Source organism: Gambusia affinis, linkage group LG06 (genome assembly GCF_019740435.1).
Source record: "Gambusia affinis linkage group LG06, SWU_Gaff_1.0, whole genome shotgun sequence".
Classification (NCBI taxonomy): domain Eukaryota; kingdom Metazoa; phylum Chordata; class Actinopteri; order Cyprinodontiformes; family Poeciliidae; genus Gambusia; species Gambusia affinis.
This window is the reverse complement of record NC_057873.1, coordinates 29,166,741-29,181,461: the sequence shown is the minus strand read 5'-3', so window position 1 is coordinate 29,181,461 and position 14,721 is coordinate 29,166,741. Positions and strand designations below refer to the sequence as shown.

General features: G+C 43.4%; 1 protein-coding gene across 11 annotated transcripts in view; it reads right to left on the bottom strand.

Annotated features, from left to right (window-relative positions):
- The window catches only part of phldb1b (pleckstrin homology-like domain, family B, member 1b), a 100,032-nt gene that overhangs the window by 35,355 nt on the left and 49,956 nt on the right, over window positions 1–14,721 (bottom strand). For 10 of the 11 annotated variants that reach the window (XM_044119357.1, XM_044119358.1, XM_044119359.1 and 7 more), the window contains 2 exons: window positions 11,188–12,701; window positions 453–770 (listed from right to left, as the gene is read on the bottom strand). In XM_044119357.1, coding sequence (XP_043975292.1) covers window positions 453–770; window positions 11,188–12,701 — 1,832 coding nt within the window. The remainder of the gene's footprint in view (window positions 1–452; window positions 771–11,187; window positions 12,702–14,721) is intronic. The other variant, XM_044119365.1, reaches the window with a different exon arrangement.

Here is a 14,721-nt window from a genome sequence, read left to right as displayed (position 1 = left end):
ACGTATCAGTTATATTTAGTATAACTGATATTCACCGGGCATAAAAGCAAAATTAATATTACAAAATGTATTCCTAGAAAATATTTCTCCTGCTAAGTAACATCATACACACAGAGGTGATTCAACAGACTGTGCAGCTCTTCAGGTAAAGAGAATTTGGAATCGGTTCCAATCTGATTTACAATTGAATACTTTTCAAAGCCTGAGGTCAGAAACCAACCAGAAAATTCCTAATTAGTGTATCTGTTCATTACCTGTAACTATGATAAACTGACCACCTGAAAACAGAGCAGGTTCTAATTACCACAGCTGATAATTGCTTAGCCGAGTTCTGTAACTGTAACAGCAGAAAAGCTGGTTCCAGCACAGCCATGCAGATGCAGCAACCACGGCAATGCCTCAGCAGCATGCAGAGGGAGAGTGTGTGTTGGGAAAGGAGCATGCCCTCTGACCTGTGGCTCTCCATTGTGGACCGCTGACACTCTGCTGGGGGCAGGAGAGGTCCTCACCTCCTGATGGGTGCTCTCGGTGCTGCTGCATTCCTCCTTCAGGTTCTCCTCGTCACTCTCCCTCTGTCTCTGCGCCAGGCGGAGGGCGGCCGGCGACGTCGGGGTCCCTCCCAGAAGATTCTCCAGGGACGGCCTCCGCCTTGACTCACCCAGACTCCCGGGGAAACCCAGCTGTCCTGAGCCCAGGGGGTCCAGCCCCACGCTCTCCCCTTTGTTGTACTCGGCGCAGAGGGTCAGGATGGTCTCCAGCCGCTGCCTCTCCTGTGGAGGGAGACAAACACAGACGAATAAGGAAGAAGCCAAACCCTTGTGATTTTAACCTTAAACAGTGTTACTAAAACTGGGTCAGAACTCAACCAAAAAGCCTCACTGACAGAATCTCAAAACAAAAAACATATAGATGATTAAATAGTCATGCCATGACCTGTGATTAATGCATTTATGTATCTAAAGTTAAGACTTTTTAAGGATGTGTGAACACTCTGACTTGAGTAAGGATTTTCTTACTTCATTAATACCGAGTTTGAATCAATATTTCAGACTTTTTTTGAAATATTGATTTGATTAGTTGAAATGTGAAAGCCTAACTGACGCCCTGATGACTCATGAATTAACAAATTAAAAAATCGTTTTTGTTCCATATCGCAAAGTGACTCAAGCCAAAGTACTGTCTGTCAAAAATCCCTTCATGAGAAGCTCTGACAGCACAATGTGGACTAAGGCTATGTTCATACAGAGGGCAAAGGTGACCCAGATTTTTTATTTTTTTTATTATTAATTTGTAACCAGAGCGCTGCTGTGTGACGTCAAGGTTCTTCTTCTGCGCATGTGGGTCACAAAAAGCAAAATCTCTGAGCATGAAATGAAACAGTTGCCCCTCCTGAAATAATGGAGGCCCATCTCACAGCTGATGCTTCAGGGGCCAGAGTGTTTTTCAGCTGTCACTGTGTGGTCTTTGTACCCGCACGGTGACCTCTGACCTCTACATGTCCGCATCTGTCACAGCCTGGGACAAAGTGTTTCCTAGATGGACTTCTAGACAGCAGTGTACACACAAGAGACCAAGTGTTTTAGGTGCGTTTCTTTCTTATTGTTTAAATCTAAATCTGACAGAATGTTTCTTTCTAAAAATAAAGCAACAATAGCAATCTAACCATGGCCATCTGCTGCTTACATAAGAGCTGGGGCAGGGGGTGGACCTGCGTGATGAGCAGCTGCAGCCCCAACATTTACCCCCTATCTCGACCTGTAATCTGGGAGCAGTTAGCTTCTAACTGGAGTGGGAGGGAGTAGAAGACCCCTGTGAGCGGTTCCACATTCACAACAAAAGAGCCATAATTAGAACCTTTACTGGCAGGTCTACAATTCCACACGTCCTCCCGCGCAACATCTGCTTTAATGTGCACGTAAATCAAGCCCTGCTCCGAGCGCCGCTCCGACGCCCAGCGTTCTGTAGCGCAGGAGATGATGACGGCAGCGGCGTCGTTCCCTCTGCCAGACACCCTTCAGGCTCTGCTGGATGATTAGTGAGATCACAGACGCTCTGATTGCCTTGATTTCTGTTGGCCGCGACATGAATCAACTTTGGCTTCTGACATCTGGCTTCTGCAAAATGCGGAGAGACCAATTCTCTCAGGAACATGTTGACAGATTTAGACAAATTAGAGGTTTCTCTCATTTTCCAGGATGCTCTGAAATCCAGAAGATGCTTAGTTTCTAGGGTCGGTCAGATCGAGCCGGGAAAGAAAAACGGCGGTCCATTTTTATCCAAACTGGATGAAAATCAGGTTTATGGGCTTGAGCAAGTTTCTGATGCCATGACAACACTAGGGACCTGTCCATGGGGTACCCCACTTCTCATCCATTGACCCCTGTGTAACCCCTCAAGGATAAGTGAGTTTAGACAGTGGATAGGTGGATAGCATGTACCTGTGGTTCCAATGTCAGACTCCAATAACCAACTAACTTTGTATAAAAAACACATCCATGTGATTCACAAATATAAGAAAGTCATTTTGCAGAGAAAACTAGGTTGTGCGCTTAGTTCAAACAGGATCATAAAAGGCTTTGTCATGGTCAGAGAGATGCTGTCTACAGGGCAGCAGAAGAAGCAAGTCCTCTCCTTATATAAATTAACTTCAACAATACACAAGTGTTTTCCTTTAAAGCTGGTAATTATCTCCTTCATTCTGTATGACAGCTGTCAAACAAACTCCTCATATCTCTTATTTTTATCCTTTCAGCAGCCAACCTCCATTCTCTTTCCCTCCTCTGAGAGTTGGTGTCTCCTGTTCTCTCATTTTAAGGTTTCTTCCTCTTCCTCAAGCATCCTGGGGGCTTCCCTTTCCCTCTCCCCCTTCCACTCCAATTGGTGGGGCTTTGATCAGAGTGCTCACTCCCTGCTGCTGCGCTCACCTACGTCACAGGCGTAAACAGAAGACTCCGGAGCGCAGTATTTCGACAGCAAACTGGGGAAGTTCAACAAAGCTTTATTCACTACATAAACCTTGGAGGGGGGAATTGGAAAATTCACATTCCCCCGCCACCTTCACAGTCTGCAAAATAAACCCCATTCAACATCAAACTGGGATCCTTGGAGGGCTGTGCTTGTTCTGGTCCCAGAGGAGAAGCGAGCACAAAGAGACAGCACTGTTTTATTATCTGCGGCTGCTTTTGTTCCTCTGTGTCCCTGCAGAGCGCACAAGGATCAAAACGGCACAGGAATGGGACTAGCAACCCTCTCCGGTGGCCACCAACCCCCCACAGATAACAAGCTGCTGGTTTTCCATGAGGCTGGCACTGATTTTAAATGACATACAGAGTTTTTGACCCCATGGAGGTCAACCAGAGTTGAACCCGCCAATTTCTGGCCTATGGCAGAAGCCCAGACTGGCAGGCGGTTGAAGACCAGGTTCCAGTTATTTCAAACAATTCCAGGATAAAGACGAGAGAAACGAAGATTAAAGAGAGACGAAAGGCTTGATATTCAAGTCTCTAGAGACTTTTAGGGATAACACACAGGACTCTTTCAGGTATTTAAAACACTCATTCTGCAACAGTTGCATCAGCTGAATGGTAAACTATTTGCTTTGGACAAGAAATTTGCGCAACAATCGACAGCATCTCTGCAAAATAAAACCACAACAGCTAGCAGTGGTGGGCACGACTCCAGATTAGCTCAGCTGTAACCCGATAATAGCTGAGCTAGCTTTTTAAGGTTTCCCAGATACATTCTAAACCACTGATCTGGTTATTAACTAGCTATTTTATAAACTTTCAGTGGACCGAGTTCGACATCCGTGTTGAGATTTTGGTTATCAACTGTTAATAATTCTTGAAGTAATTAGACATTCCTAATCAGAAGCAGCAGTTCGTTTTTTCACCTCACATTCCCTCTTTTTTTGCTAAGAACTATTTCAAACAGGAAACACACAGGAATAAAATAAAATAAAAACAGAAACGATCATAATAATCATAATATCATAGAACAAGTAAATTATGTCAAAATTCAAGTGGTGTTTGAAGATGTAGTCTTTCAACAGCAGATGTGACTAGAATTGAAGTTAGTGCTTTGGTGCTTTAGCATTAGCTTCCATTAAATACCTGGTTGTAGCATGTTGCGCTAATGCTCTAAGTGCAGCTAACGTTTTAGTTAGAGGTGTCCACCATTGCTGATTGGTACAGCACCTTCACATCCATCCATCTGTTCCTATAATTTACTTCCTGTTGGAAGCTTGTTCAGACTGAGATGAGCACAAAAAAAGCTTCTCTACAAACAATAAGATATGAGTGTCCAAAAGTGAGGCCTTGGTGGGTGTTTGTGGCCCTCAGGATGACTGTACTAGAAACCACTTTGGTTGTTTCATCAAAAATATTGGTTGTTCAGTTCATTCTTGAGCAGGTAAAAAAGAAAAACAAAAAAACATGTCTGCCATCCCTTTGTAACATGTTGGCATCAGAAAAATAAATAACCGTCCTGGATTGGCTGCCAAACGTATGTCATGTGTCTCAGTATTTCAGCTTATTATTCATTTTCTTTTACATATAGGTATATAAAAAATAATAGTCCTCAAATAGGTGGATTTTCTGCAAATGATTTGTTGTCACAATCCACAGAAAAAGTCGTGACTGGGCGGGAATCCACCGTATGTCCTTTTCTGTGTGTTAATACAGAAACATTAGGCTACTTTGACTCATGGTAAAAATACCAGAAGAATCTCATACAGGTTATGATGTAAGATAAGATTGAAATACATTTTTTTAAATGACTTGTGAACAAACACTTTATAAACAAACTGAACGAAATTAAAAACAGTGAAAATGTTTCATGTCATTGATTTGCTGTCTGTATTTCCTGCTTTCTAATATTTGAAAAAGATCTTAATTTTTCCATCGAAAGCAGAAGGAATTGTGCAACAAGCCTCCTGTGGTCAAGCGGGACTTTTTTTCAGATTGAAACAGAAATACTTACCGATCACATTTCTTTCCAAATGTGAGAACAAAAACATAGTGCATGTTCTCCAGTGCCAGTGGCTCTGGAGCTGAAGTGGTTTAATCTCCAACCTGAAGCGGTTGGTGGGAGTGAAAGGTTCTCTTGTTAATGACTGAACCCCTCGGCATCACATGCAGAAAGCAGGCCGACCCAAATCCCCAGCACATATAGAAACACTTCAGAGAGCTTCAGTTAAATATAGTCGGTGGTGGCATCGGTTACCTTCATGAGCGCTGCAACGCTGCTTAAAAAGACAGGCTTCTGTTTAGTCAGAGCCAGCAGACACAGCAGGGGCTGCGTCCCGGTCAGAGCTGGCCCCGTGGCCGGCACCATCCCGCTGCCGCCCGATGTGTAAAACCGCTCCATTACAGCGGCGGCGCTCCGTTTGTGGCTGCTGCTCTCCTGGTGAACGGCCTCAGAACCACCTGGGTCGCTCAGCTTCAGCAGAGAGGTGGGGATGGATCAGCATATAGAGACGTCCTCCTGTGGGAGGCGGCCTGCTGCTTTGCTCTAAGAAAAGCAAAGGGACTAACTTTATATACCAAGCAGAACTTTATACTGTTCGTCCGAGCTCCCCCCGTGCTTGAAATAGGCCGATAACTTCAAGAGACGCTGCCATGCTTTCAGCTGTTCACACTAATCCATCACCATCGGCAGATATCAGCCATAAAAAAAAAAGCTTTGAAGTGTGCAACGTTTGCCACGTACCGTCTCAAAGCTCAACTTTGTGCAATTATTCTTCTTCTTAGCCGTTAAATAATAGAACAAAAAAGTGCGAGGCTTTTGAAGTGTTTTATGGAGCTTTAGACATCAAGCGGAGGGAGATAACGACAATTAAGCTTTACAAGTCAGAGTGTTTCAGGGTGTCACCGTCAGCAGGAAGGGAAGTGAAGGTTTAGGCTTCAGAGCCACCTCCACATTACACTGAAACACTGAAAGAACATGGCCACTGGGAGAATTATTCACCCAGCTGTTGCTCTCTGGCTCTCCGTCAGTTGACTAATTAACCAGAAGATGTGGTCCACCGGTCGGCTTCTGTAAAGCAGCAACACCGTTGTTGTGTTGCAGAGGCCAACGGGAGGAAAATAAGATGTTTCTGCTGCAGGGTGCCCCGCAAGGTTACTGCAGCCATGGGAACTCAGCAGCTCATTAGAACACAAGACTGTTTTCTAAATAACACATTTTACTGCTCATTGATTACTATGTAAAGGTCTGAGGCAGAGCTACTGCTTTTAAGGGTTTCCCTGAGAAATCAACGTTGAAGCTGGAATCCTTCGCCTCCTCCCTGCTGTCCTACTGCTGTCTGCAGAATCAACCAATCAGAGCCAGCAGGAGGGGATTAGCACTTTCAATCATGATACATGCTACACTTTAGCAAATTTACTATTAGTAGTAGAGCACAAGAGCGCAAAACATTCAAACTACACGAACAAAGTCATAAACAGAACTGAGCCAAAACAAAAATCTAAAACTAGCACAGAATCTCTTCATGAAATCCCCGTCACTGTACGAGTATTTAATGAAGCAAAGTAGCGCTTATCTCATCCAATATCCATCTATCATGGAGGACAGATCTTACATAACTTAAAGATAGAAATAAATAAATGGCTTGGCAAAATAATTCATGTACCAAATATTGCATCTGGAAAATAAAAATAAGAGTTTTCCCAACTTGTTGTGCTAGGAAGGAGCAATCTTACTTCTAAAGACTGTAAGAAATCACTTTTCTTTATTCTCAACAATAGATTTTCAGTCAGACTTTATTAATTTTTTAAATTCTAAAGTTATAAACAAACTGTGGTGTAGTTTGATTGCATCTGCAGCTTTGAAGCCTGCAGAAGATAGAGACATTAGAAGATTGTCCCCATTCATGAATCTTAGTTTTGATGCATTTAATGAACAGTATTGGGCCTGAGAATCGAGGGAAAATATGATCTAGTTCTGATCAACATTTCTACCCATCAGGGTTAGAGTTTTATTTTTTTATTTTGCCCACATTTTGTCATATTTGTAATCCTGTGTGTTTAAGAACGCTCTGTTCCCTAAATCACATGCACTAAGAGAAAAAACCAAAATAAAAATATATGAAAAGCTAAATGATGCTGCAGAAAGACAATAACCCCCTCTAGTGGAGAGATCAGAACACAACAGGCAGAGGAAAGTTTCCACCTCGTCTGGTAAATCTCCTGAAAGCAGTAAATAAAGTTTGCAGAGAAGCCAAAAGGGGGACAGTTCTCATCTTAATTTGGCTTTTGTTGTGTGATGGGGATGAACGCATGTGGCATATTTGTTGGATCTGTCTCAAAAACGGATTACTGCAGCTTTACTTTGGACCACAAACAGATTTATTGCTGCCCCAGATAAGGAGCCACGCAGCCGGCAGTCTAGTGTGTCAAAGAACGTCTCTCCTCGTTTGTTTTTCACTGGTTTATTTCAGATCAGATGATTTGCTTTGTCCTTTTTCCTGCCACCAAACAAAGACGTGCAGGCCTGAGGCTGGCTCCTGTGGTGCTGCCGAGCCGCAGACCAAGGATACGATAGTTAACTAAAACTAATGAAATCATTTTTATAGTTAACTAAAAAACTGAAACCGAGAAAACATTTGCATTAAAAACCATAATTAATGAGGAAAAACTATGACTACCTGGAACTATATTGTGCATTTATAAAATTAAGACATATTGAAATGATAGATATAATACCCTTTGTGTTCATGTTTATGAATGTTTTATTAGCTTTTCATGTAGATCCCCCACCACCACCACACACACACACACACACACACACACACACACACACACGCACACGCCCACGCACACCCACACACACACACACACACACACACACACAAAGGTCGTCCAAGTCAGCTGTAGGTAAATTACGCTGGTCTGTAAAATGGCGACAGCAAAAGTTGGAATATAACACCACACTCAGTTGTTCAACAATAATTCATTATTATTGTGAAAATAATATTTTCTATCACAAAATAAGATTTTTGTGATAGAAAACTATCTGAAGGAGACAAAAGACTAATAATCCTGCTGCAGATGAAGCTGCAGGTTGTGTGAAGCTCAGCAGGTGGATATATTTAGTCCTCCTGGTGATGCTGGAATACGTTTGCTGGGCTCCATTTAAAAAGCTCGGATGTATATTTAGTTGGCCGATCCTGCAGGAGGGTCACAAAGATGCCAACCATGCAGGAAACTCATCAACATTTCTGTCATCCTGTCAAAATAAAAGCTACAAGAGAGGACAACAAACCCGAGAGCAGAGAGACCAGCTGGACATCCTCCTCCATTAACCACAATGCATTGCAGCAACAGTTTTCTCTGTAGGGCCCCTCGCAGAGGAGCCCCCTTCCCCCTCCACCACATCACTTCACAAAAGCATCATAACTCACTCTGCAGCTAGCTCAGCTCAAAATAGTAAATGACAAAGCACTATCTCTGTCCTTTGCTATTCTGGGTCCAACTTTTCATCCTAACAGCTTCATCCACTTTAACCCCCTCCTCCACTCCACTTCCCCCATCCTCACCCATTATTGGTCTGAGGCAATAACTGAAAAGTTCCCTTTCGATGACCTCGCAGGACGGATGATGTCATCCAAAGTGGATGTGAGCGATGACTGACTTTGCCCCAGACGACGAGGGCTGAGTGAGCCTGCCTGGCTACGGCAGGCTGTTTTAACATAAAATCAGCTTCACCACACATTACATATCTGAAATTAGTGTATGATTAGACATATTAGTTAATTGAGATGTCGGTAGTCACATTCTGAATAAATAACATCATGTCCTGTCTGTCTCTGTGATGTCCTGCGATGGACTGGCGACCTGTCCAGGGTGACCCGGCCTCTCGCCCGCTGATGATAGGCACCAGCACCCCTCAATACTCCACTGGGGATAAGGGTGTAAAGATAATGGATCGTTTAGCACATTGAAATTGGGCTTCTGTCTCTTTTACTCCAGCTCTTTCTGAAACTCCACCTTCAAGAAATCATCACAGCATGACTCCTCTATTAACTCTATAACGTGTCACCATGACAACTAAAATACTAACAATGATGAGGAAAAAATCCATACCAACTTCTTTTCTGTATCATTTTAACTTTTTCAAAATCTTCAAAGAGAGACACTTGCAGCACTGGATATTAAAATATTATTTCTGTAGGGGTGCACCGATTGCAGTTTTCTGGACGATCACTGATCTATAAAATGCCTGACCTGCCAATTCTGATTTTGGCTGATAATTTTTTTCCTGTTAAAGAGGCCTAGGAGGACATAGCTCTGCCTTCGAGACGCAGCTCCTCCTCAGAGCTGCAGGTTCTGAGGAGGAAGCTTCAGATCACTCACCTCATAAAGGAGCCTTCCCCTGAGGCTCCGCTAGCTCCTTCAGACTAGCCAGAAGCAATTAGCAAATACCTGGTGGAACTGCTGAGTTCATGGTAGGAGCTGCTTGCAGTGAAATGCTGGTGAAAACGTTGTGAAACGGTTAATAGTGGAGCCATGTTGTGATGACTTTCCGAAGGCAGACTTTCAGAATAAGCAGGAGAATTGTCATTTTAAAAAAAGAACGCACCAGTACTCAAATCCCTGTCTTCATCAAAGGCAGATTATAAAGCAGTGTATATCCAACCCAAACCTTTATTATCACACTCAGATAATCAAAGACACAAATACACTTTGGACTATTTTCTCTTTAGGGTTCTTCAGCCAGGAGGAAAGTCAAAGCTAAATGAGATGAGACGTTAAAAGAGTTAAACGTGGTCAGAGTGTGAGAGTCCTGTCCTGTCCTGTCAGCACACTGCCACGTCTCCAGAGGAAGCACCGGATCTCGACCCGGCTCAGACCCAGGCTCCGAGCAGCTCAACTGTCTCTGCTACCCTCCAATTACAGACAGGCAGCAACACATAGAAAACCTGTCTGAAAAGGACTTCTGTGTGCGTCGCTTCAGACAAGTTCAGGATCGATTCTCATCTCGACCCCTCGGGCTCGCTCCGGTTCAGGAGACAAAAACACTGCGGTTGCTAAGGACTCCACAACACTGTGTCAGCAGCAGCTTAGACAGACAGCAGCCAAGTCACAGACAGCTCACTGACATGGTTTATGGGGCTGGGTCACTCCTCCTTTCACAAACAGAGACACGGCGCTCATTATGGCTGAGATTAGAGCGTAAACAAGAACCTGCAAGAAGTTTCAGATCATCTTCAGGTACTGAGAGGTTAAAGGGAAATTCTATGGCAAAACAAGTGATAAATCAGCTCAGATCTTTTCAGGAAATATTTGCTGCCCTAAAAGACAAAATCACTGAAACTACATAAAAGAACCATAATAATCAACGTAATTTTGGAAACCGTGTAAATACTTGGAAATATAAGACATTAATAACAACATGAAGGAACAAAATCTCACATGTTCAACAGAGAAATAACACAAATTTTATTGGATTAACTAAACAATGTAATGTCTCTTTAAGACTCTGCCAGGTATTTGTAATTCTTCTATGTACTTTATATGAGCATGGATTGCACATATTTTATGTGTTTTGCCTGAAATACATAACATATTCTCTTTTGTCTTTAGCAAAAGACCACAAGCTAGTGCTACACTCGCTAGTTATATTTACCCAAAGCAGCCAAACCACCAGGAAGATTTATTTTCCTTGGCTTTGATGATTTATTTCCACAAAGACGATTTCCACAGTCTGTGTTAATGAATATTAAGGGACAGTTGGTATTTCAACTATTAAAATAGGCAGTATTATATATTATTATAATATCTTAGAACTGCCTATTTTAATGGTTGAAACACCAAGCATTACTTCAAGAATATCTCAAGTATTCATATTTGGCTGTCATCCCATTTCCTAGAGAGTACCAGGCTCTGCTGTATTAATGATTAGTGACATGCTTCACTATGGCATTTTCCTATCACCAGGAAGGCTAGTTCAATTCTTCAACATACCATCTAGAGTCAGCAAGGAGAACAAAAGCAACAATATTTCACAAAGACACAAAAGTGCAAACACCAGTAGCAGAATGTGCCTGAATCATCTGATGTTCAGAGTCTAGTTCAAATAACATGTTGGAAAACTGGAGGATTTTCCACAGACACTCTCATGTCACTACGCTCATTTTACAGTAAACACTGATCAACAGCAACTTGTTGATGTGGAATTGAAACTCACCAGCCTCTCCATCTCCTGCTCCCTGAGCCGCTCTTCTCTCTGTCGGCGGTGGTACTCTAGCAGCTCGTCTTCGTTGTCGCTGATCTCTGTGATGCTGTTCTTCCTCTCTCGCATTCCTGGGTGGGGTCTCCCCAAGGACATCTTCCTCTGGGTCCTGGGGCTGGCTGCAGGGGATGAGCCAGGTAGGGAGCCCAGACTGAAAGCGGGTGACAAAGAGTTTCCAAAGCTTGCCTTACGTATCCCTACTCCGCTGCTACCCTCCATCAACATGGAGGTGGGGGACGGACTGCGAGCTCGGATCCCTCTGCTGCAAGACGGCTCCTCTGATGCGGATCCGGTTTTGCGCCGCAGCCTGGGACTCTCTGGGACCAGCCTGCTCAGACATGAGGGGTTCTCTGGAGTCCTTGACGTGGAGATTGTTCCAGGCAGAGCCCCTGGAAGAACCGGAACCCCCCTCCGGGCCAATGAAGGACTCAGAGGTGGCAGCTCTCTCATACTGCTGCTCCCTGCGCTGCCACCATTCAATTCCAAGTTCCTTCGGGCCAACCTGGGGCTTTCAGGGGGCTGCAGCGACCGTGGATGCTGAGGGAGAGGAGATCCTTGGATGACGTGAACGATGGGATCCAGGGGGGGCTGGAAAGCTTTACTGGGCTGTGAAAGCTGCCTGGAGGAGCTAGAGTTCTGGGAGCCATCAGCTAAGATGGTATGCTCTCTGAAGGGACTGGCCGGCCTTTCCTGGAGCACTGTGGCAGTCTTGGTCCTGGGACTAGATGGTGAAGGCGATGGAGACGGCGATGAACAGGTTGGAAATTTGGGGGTGACTCTGGGGCTGCTTGGCACAATGTTTTTACCGCTGAGAGACTCGCTAGACGAAACAAGAGGCGTCTGTCGAGGGCTCTCTGAGCCGTCCTGGCCGAGTCCCCGGCGGTTGGGCTTGGGACTCGGAGGGGTCTCTGTCAACACTTTCCTCTGTAGCCTGGGGCTTTCCTGGACCTTCTGGCCCACCCCGGTGCTGCTAAAATTAGGCAGTATGGTCCTAGGCAAGGGGACGGGCGGAGGCTGGGAGCTGAAGTTGTAGCTAGAAGACCGTATAGGCACAGGTGGCAGAGAAGAACTCTGGTCCTGGTGTCCTCCGCCAGGCGATGGGCTGGTGAAGCTCCCACTGCTGGCAGGCGAGGGGGACGAAAGGGGCGAGAAGGGAGGGGAGGCATTCTCATAGCTGGACCCCACAGACATAGCACCTGGGCTGGTGGGAGGGGACAACAAATACCTCCCCCCTCCATTGACCATAGGCGACAATGGGGAGTGGTGCATGGACTGCCCCCCGGGGGGCTTTTTTGCATCAGAGGAGGAGGGCTCAAGGTCATCCATGACTAGGGAATCCATGATCTCCTGGAGGTCCTTCTCAATGGAGCTGACGATGGCGCTGTGCTCAGACTGGACTCTCTCTCCAGGACCTGAAGGAGACTGGGAGGAACTGGCCTGGTGATTCCCATTGACCAAACTCTCAGTGTCTGATTGGGAGAGAAGACACAGGAAAGGAAGAGAAGACCTTAATTAATGTTCTGTTCATGGTGGTGCATGTGTAATAAGTGTATCAAAAAACGAAGACCTGAGCCTGTCGCAATAAGAAATTAATAGCATAATAAAATGAGATTTATCATTTCCATTCTGATAATTAATATATTTTTAAGGGTAATTTTAATTTACAGAGGCTTCATAATCTATTTTATTCATGGTCTGTGTGTGGTTTTTATTTCCATTTTACTTATTGTTTGTGTTGTGTTTTATTTTGGATATTTAAAATTTCTTCTTCCAGTTTCAGTGCTGCAGGTTCTTTACAAAATTGAAGTTTTATGGATTATGGATTATGTAATTAGCACTAGATTACTTGAAAATGGTATCAAAACAGCAGTATTATCATTGATTGCAATAATTATTGGGAGATGTTATCATCCAGCAAAATTTGTTATTGGGACAGTTAGATCACAAAATACATTTAAACCAAAAGTTAAAAAAATAAAATGGTGGATAAACGAAGAAGGACACATATGGAGACATAAGCAGAAAACAGGTCTGTGACACTGGACAGGTGTCAGAGGCAAACACAAGCAACACAGCATACAGACCAGCTAATCTAATCTTAACTCTGTAACGTCAGCATGGAGGATTATTACAACAAAAACACACGGCCCCCGTGGGAGACCCAGCAGCATGACCCGGAGCAGCAGATCAATGTTAAATGAAATCTGCTCAAATGCACTTGTTCTCATTTTAAAAGGCAACATGAGGGTAACTGCTCCATCCAATCACCAGGGCAGTCACTGATTAGTCATTCTAGAGTTCACCTGGCATTCTGGAGTTCAGGTTTTTTTTTTTTGTTGTTGTTTTTTTTTTAACCTGTCTCTCATTTATCAGACATTTTCAATCACCTGGGAGCCATTTGAGAAGTGGATGGTTTTCACATGTTTTTGAGTTAAATTTAAAAAGTTTCGTGGTAATTATGTGACATGCAACATAAAAATGTGTAACATGATCTGACTGCATTGTCTAAAAGTAAAAAGGGTTGATTATATATACTGCTGCTAAAATCATGAAACATTTTTTTCACTACAGTTGAAAATGTTAGCTATGACAATTATCAGTCAATTATCAGATCTAAAATAAATTACTTCAAATTGAGGGCTGATTATTTTGACAAAAGTTGCACAACAATTGCTGAATATATTGTCACAGCAATATCAGAGTGTTCAATATTCAGATGGCAAAGGACTGTTAGGAGTGAAGTAATTTTTGGCTAGTACTGTGTATTCCAAGTGTTATGAACTTGCATTTTTCCTGCCAAAGTAATATCTAGCCAGTTGGAGCGAGTCTCGCAGCAGCAGAGGCCGGACACAAATGGCCTTGACCAAAATGCTAAAGGTCACAGAGATGGAGGCACAGACTATAAAGTGAGGAAAAACAAAAATGGGCATAAGTTACAACTTATATTGTCATTCCAACATTTTTTAACATAGTGCAGCCCTAATTCTGACACAAACCAAATGAAAATACAGATGTCATATTCAGCAGATAAATGGAGGTAATCAAAGAAATTATATCAAACAACCTCTGTCTAAGTACACAGAAATATTACTTATAAAGGGCTTTCACTTTGTCAGTTTTTGCTTTGTAGAAACAAAAAACACAGGTACCATTTAGCGGTTTCCGTTTTTCCCCTGCTACCTGATCTAAAAACATGCGCAAAGTAAAAGAGCTGAACTAAAAATGACCAAACAGTCATAGTTGGTATGTTCCTATGAGAGGCTGCCATGGTCTGCTTTCTGAGGATGACGTAAAACTCCACACAACATTAATTGTTGTGTTTTTTTCTATTCCAATTAACTGCGTGAGTCAGAGCTTATTGCCAAAGTTTTAGTCCAGCAAAGTCATGTTTGATTTACCCAGCCAAATAACTGATTAAAAATAGTTTCAGGTAACACCACTCATCTGCTCATCTTCTTCATAAAATCAGGCTTACTTATCCCATCAAAA